We start from the raw sequence: 20,520 nt of genomic DNA on the forward strand, positions 1-20,520 counted from the left end.
CTGAATGGACTCCTGCTGCTCTTTCAGCTTCCCGACTGGACAGAAAGTGTGGAATCCGTGGACATCAACACTCTTGCTCGCATTATCAAATTCTTCGAGCAGAAGTAAGTTTTTAAAAGAAGTTTGTATTAAAAGTTAAAGATAGCAGCAATGGTGAAGTGAGCAACAATGAGTAAGTTGAGAAATGAAAAGTATTTTGTTATTTGGTTATCTCTTTTTTTTAATAATAATAACAACAACAGTAATAATAATAATAACACTGGTGAATAATCAATAAAAATAACCAATTTTGCAGGTATAAGAGAGTGGATGCAGATGGACATGCCCGTCAGTACGCTACAGCAATCAATGTACCAATGGAACAGTGTCAACCAAACTTCGATCCTGACCAGAACCACTTTCTGACTCAGGAGATTCCAGAAAATGTGAGAAATATTATTAAAAATGAAAAAAATGCACTTTACCAGGGTGCAGAGCTCATTGCAGCAGGAACTAGGAGAGTTGAAATCAGTAAAAAGAAGCAATACAACATGCATTCAGAGTCTCTCCTGCTCAATCCTGCCGGCAACTCTCCAATGACCCACCTTCTGAATAAAAGAAAAGACGGCTGCTCGGTTTTCTACACCTTTGACGCTCCGTGTGTGGAAACATGTCTGAATCCAAAGAATGACCACAACATTCTAGGGGGCCTAAGGAAGTGGAAGGAACACGGTGGGATTAAAGCTTTTGTTTTCAAGAATTTCTGGAAGTTTGACACTGGAAAAGATCTTCAGAGTGAATTCAAGAAAATTGCGGCTATTGTTCCTCTGTACCGCTGCGAGACTGAGAATGAGTGCATTGCTTGTGAAGGGGAAGGAGACACTGCCATTGATGCACGCTGTCTGGTTTCAAATAACAAAAATGAACTGTAAACGTCTTTGTACACTGAAGCCCGAAATTTTGCTTTTCTTTTTGTATTCAAATCAGAAAAATTCGTCATGCACACAAACCTTACACACCGAGTCCTATGCATATTAATTAATCTCTTGCTTAACAAAAGAAAAATAAAGAGGAAATATTGGGTCCATCCCATCCTTAGATTGCAGAGAGAGGAATGAATGTTTCACCTCATCAATAAGATTGTGGGATTATCTAGACCAGGGGTCACCAATCTTATTCCCGGAGGTTCGGTGCCCTGCAGGGTTTAGCTCCAACTTGCCTCAACACACCTGCTTGGGTGTTTCAAGTATACCTAGTAAGACCTTGATTAGCTTGGTCAGGTGTGTTTGATTAGGGTAGGAGCTAAAATCTGCAGGACACTGGCCCTCCAGGAACAAGTTTGGTGATCCCTGATCTAGACCTATTCAAAATCTCTGTGGCTCAAGCAGCATGGTGGCTCGGTGGTTAGCACTGTCGCCTCACAGAAAGAAGGGCGCTGATTCAAGTCCCGGGTGAGCCAGTTGGCATTTCTGTGTGTTTGCATGTTCTTCCCGTGTTGGTGTAGGTTTCCTCCAGGTGCGCTGGTTTCCTCCACAGTCCAAAGACTTGTGCTATAGGTGAATTAAAGTAAATTGGTCATAGTGTATGAGTGTGTGTGAATGTGAGGGTATATGGGTGTTTTCCAGTACAGGGTTGCAGCGGTAAGGGCATCTGCAGTTTGACACTTTGCATATAGAACATTTGTATTTTATTATATTAGTTTCTCCAACACCATTTTGGGTTTTGCCATTCAATTCAGCCATGAATTGTCCAAACACCTCTTAAATGGTCTTTTCTGATGCAAAAAACCTGATTTGATTTTTTTATGACAAATGTTTCGGAGAAAGTGTTTCAATACATCTAAATAATTTTTTTACGTGCAAAAATAATGTATGATAATTTCGTGTTCAGTGTGCAATAACTTTAACATTACAGATCTATGATTTGTTTGTATTAAGTTGATATATTTTTCATTTTAAATGAATCTTTCTTTCTTTCCTCATACAGCATTACCAATAAATCACTTTCCAAAATTTTGGTTACACTAATGTTTTGATTGTGATTCACATCTCGCATAAGAAATAAAAAAGTAAACAAAATCCGTTTCCTCTTATGTTGCTGATCAGCTCTGTTGAAAGCATCACAGTGTCGCAGTGAGAAGCACGATCACCCCCATTCGAGCCTCGACTGGGTCAGTTGGCATTTTTGTGTGGAGTTTGCATGTTCTCCCCGTGTTCATTTGAATTTCCTCCGGGTGCTCCGGTTTCCCTCACAAGTCCAAAACCATGCGCTATAGGTGAATTGGGTAAGCTAAATTGTCTGTATTGTATGTGTGTAAATGAGAGTGTGTGGGTGTTTCCCAGTGATGGTTTGCAGCTGAAAGGGCATCCGCTGCGTTAAACATGTGCTGGATAAATTGGCAGTTTATTCCGCGACACCGGATTAATAAAGGGACTAAGCCAAAAAGAAAATGAATGAATGAATGAATTAGCTCTGTTGAAAGTGACAGAATGCTATCTTCTTAAACAAGTACAAACCAGATTATTTAGCTCTGTTGAAAGTGATGCAATGCTATCTTCTTAAACAAGTACAAACCAGTTATTCATCAAGTTATGGGTCTTGTGCATATTTGCTGGCAGCACATGAGAGCTAATCTCTTATTCAGTTTTTCTAATTCAGAATTCTTTGCTAAATAAAATCATTTGTGTTAATTGCCAGTGTTATTTATAATATGGACTCTGCAGACCTATTACAGTTAATTCTGTTTATGCTAATGTGGGGATGGTATTTTAACTACAGCTGTAGTGTTGCTGAGTGACTAAAATCAGCATGATGGTAAAAAACTGTACATTTCTAGTCAAACCATTCTTCTGCAATCTTATACCACAAATGGAAATAAGGGCATTAATAATGAGCCCTTAAGAGCGTTACTATTATGTGATTGTATTGTATTGCAATATGGAGCAATTAAGTGTTGATGTTAAATCACAGAATACTTGTTAATGAAATTATTTAATGACAATAATTCTCTACTGGATTAGTTACAAAATAACTGTATAAAATGATTAAACATGAAATAATAAAAACATGATAATAATTGTACGCAGCCTAAATGTAAAATAAAATTACCTGAGAGAAAGAGTGAGAGACAGAGGGAGAGAGACAAAGACCAGAGAGTAGGCCTCAAAGAGAGCCTGATAGCAGAAGAGCCAGAGAAGAAGCAGGAGAGGAGCAGAGCAGGAAAAGAGGCCAGATCAAAATTCATCACCTATTTCTTTCTTGAAACACTATTAGCATCTCCCTTTGGAATCGGTTCGGACCTTCTTGGTGAAAAAATGACATGTTTTGCAATATAAGCAAATGCATATGATCATTTGCACTTCTACTCTTATAGTATATTTTCTATAGTTTCAGTCACATAGCCGAAAGAGACCGGAGGTAAAAACATTCAAAGAGCTGTACATCCAAAACAATCTCACTGCAATTCGTAACTTTTTGATTAAGAGGCTAATTGCTCATCCCCCAATGACGGGTTGGGTTTAGGGGTGGGGTTAGGTGCCACGCCTCCTTTTTAAAATCATACAATTTCATACGACTGAACTCGTATGAATTCGTACGAATTAGCCATTAAGCCAGGGGTCACCAATCTCTGTCCTGGAGGGCCGGTGTCCCTGCAGAGTTTAGCTCCAACTTGCCTTAACACACCTGCCTGCATGTTTCAAGTATACCTAGTAAGACCTTGATTAGCTTGTTCAGGTGTGTTTGATTAGAGTTGGAGCTAAAATCTGTAGGACACCGGCCCTCCAGGAACAAGTTTGGTGATCCCTGTATTAAACTGACAAAACATAAAATACTTACGTTTTCTCGTGAGATCAGGCTGAAACATCCAGTCACTGTCAATTTACATTTTTCTTCTGAAAAGATGAAAAACAAAGATGTGTGAACATCAATTTTGAGCTCTTCTGATTGATCTTATCTGTGCATTTCCTCTTGCAGTGACACTAGAAGAGATGAAAGAAAAACTGCTAAATCATTCACACCAAACCAAGTTTCCCAAAACAGAACTCAAGGTTATGCAATAACTGCCACAAATGCTGTTTGCTTAAGAGTCACAGCAAAATATGCTATGATATTTCAGATTTTTTCCCCGCGGCGAGTAGGATGAATTTCTCAATAGGTCTGGTCTAGGTGAGTTTTTGTCAACACTTCATATAGTGAGAACTAACATGTGTATTAACTAACATATGTAGTAAATCAGCTAAGGATTATTTATATTTTCTTGGCCTCACAATTAATTTATTGATTACATCTTATGAATTAGCTCAATTAATAACATTTAATAAATTATTTTATCACTCAGCCACCTAAAACAATATCTTAATGTGTGAAAGTAAAGAAAAAACAACAGCCATATATATTAGTTTTGTAGATAATATTATTAATAATAATAATTATTATTATTAGTTATATTAGTTTCATAATGATACATTGATTTGTTTAATTTTAGAGTTTAAATAAATAAATAAATACTACAAGTACATGTAAATTCTGCTGATTAAAATTAAGGTGGAAAATATTATATTATTCAACATTTTGAATAATAAACAAGTTTTTAAAAATTAGGAAGGGGCAGTTTTACATTTAAATGCATTTGTACAGTTTGTAGATCAGAGGTCGCCAAAGTAGGTCTCTTTCTTTTCAGATGGGATGGCGGGCCAAACCAAAGGTTACCATGCATAGGCCAACTTTGGCCCGCCATCCCATCTGATAAGAAAGAGAGAATGATGGGGAGTTGGTTGGGGCAAATGCCTTTGAGAGATCACTATTTCGAATTTAACATAACCTCTTGTTTCTTTGTTTAACTGAGGACCTACAAAAAAGCCAGCTAAAGTTAAATGTTTCATTTAAATGTTGTAAATGAATCACCTGAGTCACATGACAAATAGAGGACAATGCACAAAATACAACAAAGGCAGGAGCAGCTCAACTAGTGTATTCAGCATTGATCTCCATTGTGTTATAAATGGGATTGTTTAGGTTTTTACTATAATAAGTTCATTAGAAAATGTTAAAATTGATACTGCATCAGTAATTAATGTGTTTTAAATCAATGTTTTCTAGTTATTTTTTAATCTTAGCAAATAAATAAGGAAATTACCCATGGAAAATTTAATTTAATACAATTTGGCATATTCGGCCCACAGCCCTCAATCAAGTTTGGTCTTTGGCCCTTTATATGAAAAAGTTTGGGCACCCCTGTTATAGATCTACACACTTGTTTTTGCGTGCATTTACATCTACAGTACATGCATTTGTTTAACAATCAAATGCATGTAAAAAGTAAACTAAGCTGAATGTGAAAATGGGATGTAATAAGATGTAAATGAGAATTTGCAAACATTTAGGCAAGTAAACATTTCTTAAAAATTGTGATTAATGATATTTTATATTGCTCAGTATGCAATAGCAATTATTGTCCCACAGGCTTCATTTACAAGATGTTCAGTCGATTTGAGAGCGCTTTATCAGAAAAAACTGAAAATTGCTGCACAACAATCCAAAAACCAAATAAAATGTGCTGAAGGTAATTATCTAATAGATAAACTTGTAGTGCAGTGCAGATCACGAAAGCTGTGTAATTTCCTATTTAAGCTATGTGGATTCAATCTTTTAGTCAGCTATAGTTTCCTTCAAATTATTTCAAATTTCTTAATTTTAGTCCCCGTTTATTTGAAAGTACTTAAATTTTAAATCATTCATGACATTTACACTTGTGTGACTGTATATATGCATGACAGAGTGTGTAGGAGACAAAATTGGGGAAGATTTTGACTGTATTGGAAATTGCTGCCGTGTACCATCGAATAATGAAGTATTTGAGGAAGTAGCCATTTTTAGTGGTGTCCAAAACCATAATAGACGTTATTAAGTGTACTCAATCAATCCCTTAATGCACAGCAATAATGAGTCTACAAGCCATGTACACTCAACAGCAAGAAAATTCAGCTAAGGTATTCATCAAACAGCAAAACACAAACATGATGCTATCTTTTCAGTAAATTGGAACAGTGTAGTTCAGTTTGTAGTGTTTAAGTTAAGTTCAGTGTAGCTCAGTTCAGTGTGGTTTAATAATCACTACTGAGAGTCCAAATACTGAAGAGCAAATCTAATGATGCGCAGCTCTATAGATCCTGAACCATGCAAGCTAGAGGCGACAGCGGGGAGGGAAAAAAACTTCACTAATTGGCGAAAGTGAAGAAAAAAAACCTTGAGAGAAACCAGGCTCAGTTGGGCACGATCATTTTAATTTCTCCGCTGGCCAAACGTCTTGTGCAAAGCTGCAGTCTCAGTGGCGGAGGCTGGAAGCTGGCCTCAGCGAAGACTCGTCTGTCTCTGGAGCGTCACAGGAATCAGTCTCATGCTCTCCACTCCTCCATGACCACCACAGTAGCTGCTCAGGATACGGCCTGGTCCAGGATATGGAAACCTTGGGATCATCTCGTCGTTGGTCTTGGATCGAATCAGTGACTCTGCATAGTCTGAGGGCCTCGGGAAGAGTATCCCCAGGTGGAAATGGAGAATAAAGAGAATAATTAACATAGCTGCTGTTCATAGTGTATATACACAAGGTGCAGAAACCTGTGTGGAAGCCCACTAAGTGGTGCACTGAGTGTATGCTTTACTAGCAGAGAGTGTGTCTGAGCCTCGGACGTTATCAGGAAGGCTATTCCAGAGTTTAGGAGCCATAAATGAGAAGGCTCGACCTACTTTACTCAACTTTGCTATTCTAGGTACTACCAGAAGCCCTGAGTTTTGAGATCTTAAAGAGCGAGTTGGATTGTAGCGAGACAGATGGTTGGTTAGATAAACAGGAGCTAGATTATTTAAAGCTTTGTAGGTAAGAAGCAGTATTTTAAATTCAATACGAAACTTAACAGGCAGCCAGTGTAAGGAGGATAAAATTGGTGTGATGTGATCAAATTTTCTAGACCTGGTAAGAACTCTGGCAGCTGCATTTTGTACTAATTGAAGTTTGTTAATAGAGGATGCTGGGCAGCCAGCAAACAGAGCATTACAGTAGTCCAATATCATCACTGTAATATCATCACTTTGTGGTATAATGTCTACATCAATGACCTCAATTCCATAAGACAGAATTAGATCTAGTGTATGCTTTAAGCGATGGGTTGGACCAATAACGTTTTGCTTTATCCCTAGTGAATGTAGTAAATCCATAAACGCGAGCCCTAATGTGTCGTTAGCGTCATCTATGTGGATGTTAAAGTCTCCTACAAATAGTATTTTATCAGTTTTAACTAGTAAGTCAGAGATAAAATCAGAAAACTCTTTTAGAAAATTGACATAGGGTCCTGGGGGTCTATATATGGTGATTAGAGCGAGAGATAACATAGGTTTTTGCATAGTTTCCCAAGCATAACATTAAGCGCTAGTACCTCAAAGGAGCTAAACATAAGTCCGTTTCTCTGATTAACATTAAGAATATCACTAAAGATTGACGCAACTCCACCACCACGACCAGTTTGACGAGCCTCATGTTAATATAAGAATCCTGGAGGAGTTGCCTCATTTAAACTAATATAGTCATTTTGTTTCAGCCAGGTTTCAGTGAAACAGAGTGCATTAAGATTGTTATCTGTTATTATTTCATTTATGATAAGTGCTTTAGGTGCTAGTGACCTGATGTTTAGGAGACCAAGCTTCATGAAATTTGTATTTTCACTTTTTAGTGTTTTTCTGGTTTAATTCTTAATAGATTATTTCTGGAGCACACAGTACGTTTGTTTCTTGATCTAATAATACGAGGAACAGACACAGTCTCTATGGGATTAGCTAGGTATGCATTACTGTTATTTAAGTGGGACGAACAAGAGTCTGTATGGCTAAATTGTGAATTTTGTGAATTTTTACTTACTAGTCAGATAGAGCGAAGTATTCTGGACATGTCCGACAGGAGTTCAGCTCCAGCTCGACTGGGGTGCAGCCCATCAGCGCGGAAAAGCCTAGAACGCTCCCAGAAAAGATTCCAGTTATTGGCAAAGAGCAATTTCTGTTCTTCACACCATGTTAATAGCCATTAATTCAGAGCAAAAAGTCTACTGAACCTTTCATTTCCTCTGCAGTAGGTAGGAAGCGGTCCAGAAACGATGATCTACATGGCGGGCGAGGTGCGTTGAACCGTCTCGATCAGGCTCCTGAAGTCCTTCTCTAGGATCTCCGTCTGCCAGAGCCCGGTGCCGTCGTCCTCCACTAGGAGGCTCTCGGCAATGCTCAGGATAGTAGGTATCTGTGCAGAAATATTCTTAACTCGGGCACCAGGGAAGCAGAAAGTGCGTACTTTGTTACCTTTGGAGGAAGCGGATCGGATGTGGTGCACGATGGAGTCACTGATGATAGCCACATCGCGACCCGTCTCGCGGAGAGGGGCGAAGCGGTTCTCCGTGGGGATCTCGAACACCGGAGGAGGAGACGTTCTGCCCCGGGACCTGGTAAGCACCTTACGCGACTGCACCCAGGGGCCGTGGTAGCCGGGTGTCGGTGTGAACGATGCCTGGGAGAGCTGCACCCTCGGTGCGCTGGGCCTGGACAGAGAAACACGCAGTGTTGAGGAAGACGGAGTATTGTGATTGTATTGTACACTTATCTCAGACAAGCAAGTACGAGGTACAGCGAGCAAAGCCCGTTGTTCCCGGAGCCGCGCTCGCTTCGTCTCGAAGGAGCGAATCTGGGACTCCACTGCTTCCAGCTCCATCGCTTCCATCGATGCTTCTCCTGCACTCAAGGACAGACACACAAGCGACATTGTACAGGGTAAAGAGCAAAGCTAGTAAGTGAGAAAATAAGTGAATGAAAGGGGTCGGTAGCTTTAGCTGACCAGCAGTGCTACCAGGCTAAAGCTACAAACAACAGGCGGATGCTCGAGAGACAGAACATTTGAAAGTAGATTTGTTTGTATAAGTGTGTTAAGGGATTGTTCACCCTAAGTAGGAGAGACAAATATTTAGCGAATGAAGAGGTATTTTATGATAAAAATGTAAATTGCGAGTATAAACTCCAAACACACGCAGCAAGGCTACACGCAGCGAGGCTAGCGTACAGTGACAGTGACCAAATATTAATCCAAATATTATTTTCTATTTTGTCTGAAATGTATTCAGTAGGCCAACACGGAATCTGCACAGACAGAAATCTGCAGATTTCCACAGATTTTAGCCCATCATTGAGTGTATGTATTTACTTGTGTAAATTTATATTTACTCAGTTTTTAAATTAATTTAACTAATATTATTGTAATATACTGTAATAATAGTAATATTAAAATGTTCATATGATTTATTTACAATACAGTTGGTAAAGTAGTATGTTCTGCCTTTTAGTAAAGATATTATATGAGCAACTTGCTTTGTTTACCAAATCTAATTTGATTTGCAATGCATTGTAAACATTAAATAAAATTTTAAAAGCTATTAATTTTTTATTTCATGTGTGTGTGTGTGTGTGTGTGTGTGTGTGTGTGTGTGTGTGTGTGTGTGTGTGTGTGTGTGTGTGTGTGTGTATAATAAACGTATATATAAGTTTTTAGTGATGATAATCCGAAAATCAAATCTTTTTACAAAATTCTCAGCAGAAATAGAAAAAAATGTCTGCAGATTCTGTCTGGCCCTAATATTTAGGTCTGTACTTAAACATACATTTTGTGTGATCCCTCTTATTTTGGCAAAATAATTAATTAATAATAATTAATAATAAATAAAGAGAATTTTGTTCTGATTATTCTTATAACTTTTGACCTCAACTGCAAGTATGATTTTGCAGTTTTTTTTTTAATCAAATTTTTACATCTACATGAACTTTACTTTACACTTGGCTGTATGACTGCATCATGTTGTTGTTTTACCATATTTTACCATTCCATCTTCCGTGTGTGTATTTTCCTGTATTTCTCCCGCATTTGTAATGTTTCCATCAAAAGTGAAAGTAGCAGCTACACAGAGCTGATCTTAAATGCGATATAATTGCAAGAACTAGAGAATTGTGCTTTCGCATTATTTGTGATTGACAGCATGTTGAAATTAATATAAAAACGGCCGCATTCACGTCCTTTACAGTAAAGCTTTATGCGTCGATCCTGCCCTTATGCAGCCTCTAAATCAGTATAACGGTGCTGACTGGCTCCATAGTGATAAACACGGCTTCTGTACACGCGATTTGAAGATGAATGAAAGCAGATACTTTGAGATTCGGGTGTGTGAACAGACAAATACACTTAGTAATATACAACATGTTATTTTAAACACAACTAATATTATCTTAAATGAGCCTAAACAATCTTTTCATTACATTCTTAAAGTCACACCTCTGTTATCAAACAAAACAGTGGATCACACGGAGATTCATTTGCTGCTCTTCACTAAATAAATATTATAACTTTAATCAATATTTGTGACGATTCATAAATAATTAATGATTTGGCGGCCCATCCTCCCAAAAACATTAGAAGTTGATTAAAAGTATGGTAATAATAGTGTGGGTTAAGCTTACTAATCTCTTATCCAGTTTGTCATGGCAGTTTTCACTTTAAGGTATTGTTTGTTCTTTTTTCTTTTTCTAATTTGTGCTTTACGTCTCTTTACTCTTTACTTCATTTTGAACATGTGACTGTAACCGATCAACGAATCAATCAAATGGTCAATGAAGAGGGAGGGGTAGTATACTTTAAAAAAACAAAAAAACAATATTATATTCATATAAAATGCAGGATAAACATTTTTAACCAAAAATATTTGCTTATTTTTATTTTTTGAAACGTTTAACAAGGATCATTTCAAAAATAGTTTTGGCACAATGGCGCCCCCCCATGTGTGCCGCCGCTATGCGCCTCATATACTGCATACCCCCTTTTTGCGCCACAGTGGGGCGGTATGACGCAGTTACTTTTCACGCTTACCAGGCCGCTTACCTCTGTATGGACAGCTTTCCCGCTGTTACCAGTTTGTACCATTCCATGTGCGTTCGCGGACTTGAGGCGCAGAAAGGTGTTGACCACGACGACAGAGTTCGAGTTCGGTGAAGAACTGCAGAAAGCAGATTAGACAAAAACAGAAGCCAAAAAATAAAATAAATGGGTAAATAACAGGGTGAGAATGTGGTAAAATCTGGAAACATGGTGAAAAATGTTCTTTTTCTACATTGCTTTTGAAATTTGTTGGTTGGGTTTAGGGAAATGGGTGGGTGGATCAAACAATACTATTGGTTGGGTTTAGGGAAGGAGGTGGGTGGGTCAGTCGATCGGTCAGTCATTCAATCAGTCAAACAGTCAGTCGACAGCGGCCTCTGGTGGGTTTAAGCGAGAATAGCAGACGCAAATGACAGAATTTGAGATATGAAAAAGCGTACACAGCGGCCTCTGGTGGATTCGCGAAAACAAAAAACTGCAAAAAGACGTTTCTGAGACGTTTTTCGCAGTCTCCAGAAATGTATTTAGAGATACGTTTTCAGAATGAGACTGGGTTGATTATTTTTTAACGTGTAAAAATGACGTATGAAAATGGTGTTCAGTGTGCAATAACTAACATTACAGCTCTGTGATTTGTTTGTATCAATTGATATATTTTTCATTTTATTTGATCTTTCTTTCCTCATACAAAATTACAAATAAATAACTTTTCCAACACTTTGGTTACACTAATGTTTTGATTGTGATTCCCTTTTTTTCTCACAGTATGTGAGATGTGAAACAATCTTCTCTTATATTGTAGGTCAGCTCTGTTGAAAGTGACACACCTCTTGAATAGTTCCAGTACTAACAAGTTATTCAAGTTATTGCTCCTGCAGATATTTAGCTGACAGCAAATGTTCAACTCTCATTCAGTAGAGATTCTGAATTTTGAGCTCTATCAGCCTGATCTCACGAGAAAACGTAAGTATTTTACGTTTTGTCAGTTTAGTGGCTAATTCGTACGAATTCGTACGAGTTCAGTCGTACGAAATTGTACGATTTTAAAAAGGAGGTGTGGCACCTAACCCCACCCCTAAACCCAACCTTCATTGGGGGATGAGCAAATCGTACTAAAATGTACGAATTAGATCTTACGAATTCGTACGAATTAGCCACTAAATCAAAAAGTTAGGAATTGCCGTGAGATTGTGTTGGCTCTATAAACAAGGGTTTGCTGTTTTTTTTTCATGATTAGACTGCATTTAGACTGGTGTACTTCAGACCAACAAATATTAACAAGTGTAATTGCCAATGTCAATCTGCTGTACTCTGGAAGCTTCATGATTTCATACTTTGGGAACTGATTGAATGTTAAAAGACTGGTATTGCTGACAAAGTAAGGAAGATTGCCGAATTAACAAACGGCCAATTTAGCTTATTCAATACACCTATAGCGCATGTGTTTAAACTGTAGGGGAAACCGGAGCACCTGGAGGAAACCCATGCCAATAAATTACAATTTTGCATTACTCTAAAATAATAATAGCCTAAATTTACTGAAGGTAAAATGAAAAGTAATGCATTGTTATCAGCCTTATTTGGGCTGGACTTGCTTGTTTCTTTTTTAATAGAATATATATATATATATATATATATATATATATATATATATATATATATATATATATATATATATATATATATATATATATATATATATACTTGTGTATATATACAGTAGAAGCCAGAATTATTAGCCTCCCTTTGAATTGTTTTCTTCTTTTTTATATATTTCCTAAATGATGTTTAATAGAGCAAGAAAATTTTCAATATGTCTGATAATATTTTTTCTTCTGGAGAAAGTCTTATTTGTTTTTATTTTGGCTAGAATAGAAGCAGCTTTTAATTTTTTAAACACCATTTTAAGGTCAAAATTATTAGCCCCTTTAAGCCATATTTTTTTTCGATAGTCTACAGAACAAACCATCGTTATACAATAACTTGCCTAATTACCCTAACCTGCCTAGTTAACCTAATTAACCTAGTTAAGACTTTAAATGTAACTTTAGGCTATATAGAAGTGTCTTGAAAAATAGCTAGTCAAATATTATATATATATATATATATCCCTCTTAAGGGGATAGTTCAGCTTTAAAAAAATTATTTACTCACTTAATATTCTCCCTCAAGTGTTGTGCAAACCTTTATGAGTTTCTTTCTTCAGCTGAATGCAAAAGAAGATATTTCGGAAAATGTTAGAATCCTGTAACCATTGACTTCCATAGTAGGAAAAACCAATTCTATGGAAGTGAATGATTACATGTTTCTAACATTTTTCTAATTATCTTCTTTTTTGTTCAGCAAAAAAGAAACAAACCGATCTGTTACAAGAATCAAACAAACTTTACATTGAAAAGGCATAAGCATTGAAACATTGCCCTCTATTGTACAGACATAAAATTACATCTTATTCACTTCGCATTTCACTCAAAAGTGCTAATAATATATTTACCAAAATATATATATATATATACAGTTGAAGTCAGAATTATTAGCCCCCCTCTTTATTTTTTTCCCTATTTCTGTTTAACGGACAACAGATTTTTTTCAACACATTTCTAAACATAATAGTTTTAATAACTCATTTCTAATAACTGATTTATTTTATCTTTGCCATGATGACAGTAAATAATATTTGACTAGATATTTTTCAAGACACTTCTATACAGCTTAAAGTGACATTTAAAGGCTTAACTAGGTTAATTAGGTTAACTAGGCAGGTTAGGGTAATTAGGCAAGTTATTATATAATGTTGGTTTGTTCTGTAGACTATCGGGGAAAAAAACAGCTTAAAGGGGCTAAAAATATTGACCTTAAAATGGTGTTTAAAAGATTAAAAACTGCTTTTATTCCAGCCAAAATAAAACAAATAAGACTTTCACCAGAAGAAAAAATATTATCAGACATACTGTGAACATTTCCTTGCTCTGTTAAACATCATTTAGGAAATATTTAAAAAAGAAAAAAAATCAAAAGATGGCTAATAATTCTGACTTCAGCTGTGTGTGTGCGTGCGTGCGTGCGTGCGTGCGTGTGTGTATTTATATAAAATGCTCAGCATAATTAAGTACAGCATTTTGAAAAACAATATTTTTCTCTATTTCTCAGTGCATGTAAGCAACGTATTTTGGTGCATTTAAACAAATCAGATTTATTAAACAGACATTCATTCATTTTCTTTTCTGCTTAGTCCCTTTATTAATCTGGTGTCGACACAGTGGAATGAACCGCCAACCTATCTAGCATATGTTTTACACAGCGGATGCCCTTCCAGTTGCAACCTATCACTGGGAAACACCCATAGACTCTCATTCACACACACACGCTATGGCCAATTTATCTTATCTTAAAGTGCATGTGTTTGGACTTGTGGGGGAAACCCACACGTACACAGGGAGAACATGCAAACTCCACACAGAAATGCAAACTGGCCCATCCGAGACTCGAACCAGCGACCCTCTTTCTGTGAGGTGACAGCGCTACCCACTGCGCCACCGTGCAGCCCTTAAACAGATATATTTAAGTTGTGTGAACAGACAAATGCACTTAGTAATATACAAACATGTTTTATTTTAAACATAACTAATATTATCTCAGTGAAGTTTCACAAACTAATTTCGAGAGGAGCACGTGATATGATTGACTGCAGCTGGGCACTCATCTACATTCACTAGTTAGCCAATCAGATTAACCCCAACTCACTATAAGTAGCCTAGCTAGAACTACTCTCTTATCTTCGTTTTCCGAAGAAACCCCCATCCACCCCTTCTCCTCCTTTTCTTCCTCTTACCACGGGGAGCTCTCGAGAACCACCGATCTCGTACTCCCCTCATATGCTCTATGGACCAGACAGGAGCCCTGGGCTCAACTATTTCCGAGCTCAGGGTTCTCTCCCGGGACAGCATGCCAAACCTGCTAACAGTTGTCAAACAATATCTAAGTGTGAACTCTTGAAATGAGCATAAACAAAATGTTTTCATTCCATTCTTAAAGTCACACCTCTGTTATCAAACAAAACAGTGGATCACACGGAGATCCATTTGCTGCTCTTCACTCTTTTTAAAATGTAAAAAATTGAGTACAAAGCTCATTCAAGTTGTCACAACCTCCACTGGGATGTCTATAATGCATCATTCTCCTGTTTTCTTACACTATTTGTTAAGTCAAATAAGTTTAATAAAATTAACAGTACTGTAGCACCTCAAACATTTAAAACATCATGTACAGTATCTGAGTTACTGATTTACCTTAAGGTAACTGATAATCTTTTATAAAATGTGACACCATGATAGCAAACTCACAATGAAATCTTTGTAGACACTGAAAGTGTTCAATAACACCTTTAATCCATGTGAATTAGCCTTGGCACTGCTTATATCAGGTTGTATCAAGGTTAAAGAGGAGAACACTCAATGTATTGTATACATTTCAATGAAAATGAAGGTAAATAGAGAGCTCTAGGTAAATGATAATCTCAATGTCACATTCTGGACAGTATGATAAGGAAATGTAAGTGAAAATGCTCATTTAAGATCCACAACTAATCAAATATTAAAAATATAAAATTATATACTCAAATATTTAAATATTAAAGTAATAATTATATACACATGAGATCAATCTGCAGAGGCTGATGTTTCTAAATAGGAATACGGAAGATACGGAAAAGTTCACAGACTCTCAAACAAAAGTGAGAGACACAATTCCTCATACTGTAGTTAAATACTAATCGAGTTAGTAAATGATAAACTGACATTCAGGTATTTATAAATGCTTTATTTCCTGCTAATCATCAGAACTATCAGAAGAGAAACAACAGCGCTTCATCTCTGAAAATCAAAGGTGCTTCTTCAAAGATCAGACTGTTGCAATGGCAAATTTCAATCCAGTGAGTACACTTGTTTTTCTGTTTTAAAACACTCAGGTTTATTCAATTCAGTTCATGCTTATTTATATAGCGCTTTTACAATGTAGATTATGTCAAAGCAGCTTAATATAGAAGTTCTAGTAAAGTTCAGTTTTCAGAGTTGAAGCTCAGTGTAACACTGGGAGTGACAGAGACAACTGAGGTTTAGGATCCACACGCAGGTTTATTCAAAGTCAGGGAGGCAATGGTCAACACAGGTGCAAACAGATGTATAAAGGCAGTCCAGAATCGTAGTCAAACACAGGCGAGAGGTCGGTAGACAAGGAGAAAGGGAAACCAGGCAAAGATCAAAACACGGAGGAACAAGACTAAGGGAAATGCGTTGTAATGTCACTTTACAGATAACATTACTCGGCAAGGGAAGTGAGTGTGTGTGCTGCTTAAGTAGTGTGTGTAATCAGTCTGACAATCCTCAGGTGGTGCAAGTGTAATCAGTAGAGACTTGGAGCAGGTGTGAGTGTGTGTGGCATGACTGAATATGTAGTCCATTTACAAGCAGATTTGTAGTCCTTATGTGCAAACCAGCGATCTAGGGAGTTATGATCGCTGGTGACCGTGACACTCAGTTTAGTTTAGTTCAGTGTGGTTTAAATTTCACTGCTGAAATTTATCGATGCGCAGCTCCACAAGTCCTGATCCGATTTATCAGATGTTTATGTACACAACAATATATACATTTAGTTATAAAGTTAAGTGTCTGAGTGATGTTTTTACTGAATTTAGGCATCACTGAAGGGTCTCTTCATCATCTTCCTGCTTCATCTGTGTGTTCAACATGCTCGGGGTGATGTGAATCCTGTCGCCCTTGCTAAAATGATCCAATATTTTAATGAGAAGTAAGTCAACTTGTTAATTTTTCATAGTTTACAGTCTACTTAAAATAACAAAATACACTGAGTTAACGAAAGCTAAAAGGCACAAGGAATAAAGCAAATATTTTATGAATAAAATGGCTCCTATTTCAACATTGTTATTTAGTTTACAGTCGAATTAATTCAAATAACAAAATGCTTATGCAAACTATTGAGTTTATAAATACTAAAAAGCAAATAAATAAATATTTTAGGTATAATATGGGTGACGCGGTTGCCCAGTAGGTAGTGTTGTCGCCTTACAGCAAGAAGACCGCTGATTCAAGCCTCGACTGAGTCAGTTGGCGTTTCTGTGTAGAGTTTGCATGTTCTCCCCTCATTCGCGTGGGTTTCCTCCGGGTGCTCTGGTTTCCCCCACAGTCCAAAGACATGCGGTACAGGTGAATTGGATAGGCTATGAGTATATGAGTGGGAATGAGTGGGAATGAGTGTGTATAGATGTTTCCCAGAGATGGGTTGCGGCTGGAAGGGCATCCGCTGCATGAAACATATGCTGGATAAGTTGGCGGTTCATTCCGCTGTGGCGACCCCTGATTCATAAAGGGACTAAGAAAATGAATGAATGAATGAATCAATGCTAATATTTTTGGCAAGGGGTAGGGCCGAGAGCCGTAGGAGCGGAATGAGGCTGGTGCGTGAGTGAATAATGAGAAGCACCTGTGGTGCACACTGGTCTCGAGTTCCATGGAAGGAGCTCTGGTCTATAAGAGGAGGAACAATGGCAGAGGAAGCAGAGACAGATAAAAATTTAACAAAAAAGTTAAGTTGTTTTTGTTTTGGTTTAGACGGCATTCTCCGTGAAGATCTGCCGTTTGTTTTATTAGTAAATACCTCTAAAGTTTTGTCAGTTCTCCGTCTCCTTCCTCCTGGTAGCAAGATCAATATCCAGCTTTACTACAACATTATTTAACTGTAATAACACAAATTAATTTGAACAAATCCCAATAAACGCATTAAGAAATGCATTGCTCATTGTTAAAATTAGTTGATGCATTAATAATAGAACCTCACTATTAAGCTACGGTCACACTGGGCGTTGTGTGTGCGAAATTTTGTTGTGCGGCGCTGCGAAAAGGGGCGGGATTAAACAAGATGATTAGACATTAAAAAAGCAAGCGATTGCTCCATGTTTTAAATTTCTGTCCAGAGAGGTCATGTTTTAATCCTCGATTGGTCCCATGCAGTCAAGTGATGTGATTTCGCAGGTCAGAGTTCACCAAGCTTGGACTTTGCACAACAGCGAACTGCGAAACTTAACGCATGACCCTGCGTTTCCGGTCTGACGCATTCGCATGCATATGAATGGAAATCTATGGGAGGAAAAGCCCAGTGTGACCGCAGCTTTATTAATATGTCTTGAAAATAATAATTTTATGCTGTTTGATGTTTTCCAGTGTCCAGCCAAAGACCAAGCCTGATGTTCAGTACGCAATAGCAATTACTGTCCCACAGGCTCAATGCACAGATGAACAATCTGACATCCAGACTGTGTTCAGCAAAGAAGAAGCAGCACATGTGAAAGACCGTCTCACAAATGGAGAGACATGTGTTCTCTGTACAAATTCACAAAATGTCATTGCTGCACGGCCTATACAAAAAACAAAAGAGCATGCTGAACATGTTCTGCTCTATCCTCTCGGTAATTCTCCCATGGATAAACTTCTAGCAAAGGCAGATCCGAATAGCTGTGTAGTTTTCTACTCGTACAACTCACCTTGTGTAACGAAGTGTATTCAGAGCAAAGACAACATTTTGGCTGGCCTTGCAAACTGGAAAAATATCCGTAAAGATGCAATGAATGTTTTTGTCTTTGGAAAGATCTGGCAGAAGGATGAATGGAGGAAGGACATGGCGAAAGATCTGCTAATGATTCACGACCAAGTGCCTCTTTATCGTTGTGACAGCAGTAATGGGATGCAATGTCAGAACTGTGTGGAAAAAAACACAGATATAGTTGATTCTTTCTGTCTGCCTAAAAGGAAATCAATGCGTTTGTATTTCCAGAAAATGCTTCTGTCATTGCTTAAAGGCTAGCATTTTAAAGACTGCTTCACAGCTCACATTGTATCTTTCACAAAACACCTTTTTTATACAGCACAAAATTAATGGGGCTATGCTAAAGGGCTAAAGGGCTATGAAATTAGAATATCTCACCAAACACACACTTCACACCTCTTCTGTGCTTAATAAAAATTTTTTTTGATTAATTTGTGTTAATTGCAAGTATGTATTTATAATGTAGACTTTGCAGACCTATGATAAGTGATAATATCTTGTGATTGATATTCTCTGTGCATTTCCTCTTAAAGTGACACTAGAAGAGATGAAAAAAATGCTAAATCATTGACACTAAACCAAGTTTCACAAAACAGAACTTAAGGTTATGCAACAAGTGATGTTTGCTTAAGAGTCACAGCAAAATGTGCAGTAATATTTCAGATTTTTCCCACGATGAGTAGGATGAATTTCTCAGTAGGTCTGGTCTAGGTCAACAGTGTGGGTTTTTCTTAACACTTCATATTAACTGACATATATAGTAAATCAGCTAAGGATTATTTATATTTTCTTTGCCACAAAATTAATTTATCGATTACATCTTTTGAATTAGTTCAGTTAATAACATTTAATAAATGATTTTATCACTCAGCCACCTAAAACAATATCTTAATGTGTGAAAGCAAAGAAAAAACAACAGCCATATATATTAGTTTTGTAGATAATACACTGTAAAACCCAAAAAGTTAAGGTAACTCAAACTATATGAGGAAACTGATTGCAACAAAACATTTAAGTTCAAAAACTAATCCTAATGAGTACTGTGAACTTAGGTTCGAAGCAATTTGAGCACAGTAAAATCCAATGAATGAAAAGAACTCAAACCAACCGTAAACACTAATAAAGTATAAGGCAACTCAAACCGTTTGAGGAAACCGATCGCAACAACCCATTTGACTTAAACTAATCTATATGAGTACTGTGAACTTACTCCATTTAAGTTGATGAGGTATTTAATTCAACACTGAGTTTAAATGAGTAGAATTAACTTTCAAGTTAATTCTACAAGGGGGGGGGGGTGTTGATGGTGAGCGACGTATCTGAATGGGGACGTGTGAGCGCGACGAACCTGAAGAGCGGTGGGGGTGAGTTGCGACATACCTGAAGAACTGGGAGAGATGCGGAGGAGAGGGGTGTGCGAAGTATTTAAGGTCAGGGCTGGAGACGCGCGATTTCTTGGAGATTATCATTCATTTGTGGGCATCTGGGAGTCTCTATGCATTTGCGGGAGACTCCCGGAACTTCCGGGAGACTTGGGATGTCTGAATCTACAACCCATGTACACTGGACAGCAAGAAAATCCCATAATAATGCACTGTGAGATTTTGCGGCAAATTAATTTCCGCGTCAGACCACAAGATGGCATCCAGAGCATAATCGTATAGACCAATTACCAACCTACGTCACACATGATGTCACACGGGCTGCAACAGACAAGCTGCAATAGTAAAGATGTCGTGTTGTGCGGTGGGATGCCAAATTCGAAAGTACAAAAATAGAAAACTTTTACCGTACACCACACTGCTTTAATGCTAACTGCAGATGTCTTTGGCTAAAAGGGAGCTGAATGAAGTAACAACCTTATTAAAAATGCTGGACTCTGCAGTTCTCATGTTATATAAGGTGAGTTCACGCTATGCTGAATCATACACATTACTCATTTTTGATTGCAGAAATGCAGTTAAACTGCG

General features: G+C 37.5%; 1 protein-coding gene across 1 annotated transcript; it reads left to right on the plus strand.

Moving 5' to 3' along the window:
- Positions 1-8,523: 8,523 nt before the first annotated feature.
- LOC130242044 (uncharacterized) lies at positions 8,524-18,981 on the plus strand. The gene is made up of 3 exons (XM_056474063.1): positions 8,524-8,640; positions 16,626-16,738; positions 18,169-18,981. The coding sequence occupies exons 1-3, from the start codon at positions 8,524-8,526 to the stop codon at positions 18,806-18,808; spliced, it is 870 nt and encodes a 289-aa protein (XP_056330038.1). The 3' UTR covers positions 18,809-18,981.
- Positions 18,982-20,520: the final 1,539 nt, after the last annotated feature.

Source organism: Danio aesculapii, chromosome 15, assembly GCF_903798145.1.
Source record: "Danio aesculapii chromosome 15, fDanAes4.1, whole genome shotgun sequence".
Taxonomy (NCBI): domain Eukaryota; kingdom Metazoa; phylum Chordata; class Actinopteri; order Cypriniformes; family Danionidae; genus Danio; species Danio aesculapii.

What these genes read in the sequence shown, in the direction of transcription:
- LOC130242044 (XM_056474063.1), top strand. Translation starts at nt 8,524, where the DNA reads ATGCCTGGGAGAGCTGCACCCTCGGTGCGCTGGGCCTGGACAGAGAAA. An exon ending in CTCAGACAAGCAAGTACGAG is followed by an intron (nt 8,641 to 16,625) that starts GTACAGCGAGCA and finishes TACTGAATTTAG; the next exon opens with GCATCACTGAAGGGTCTCTT. An exon ending in ATCCAATATTTTAATGAGAA is followed by an intron (nt 16,739 to 18,168) that starts GTAAGTCAACTT and finishes GATGTTTTCCAG; the next exon opens with TGTCCAGCCAAAGACCAAGC.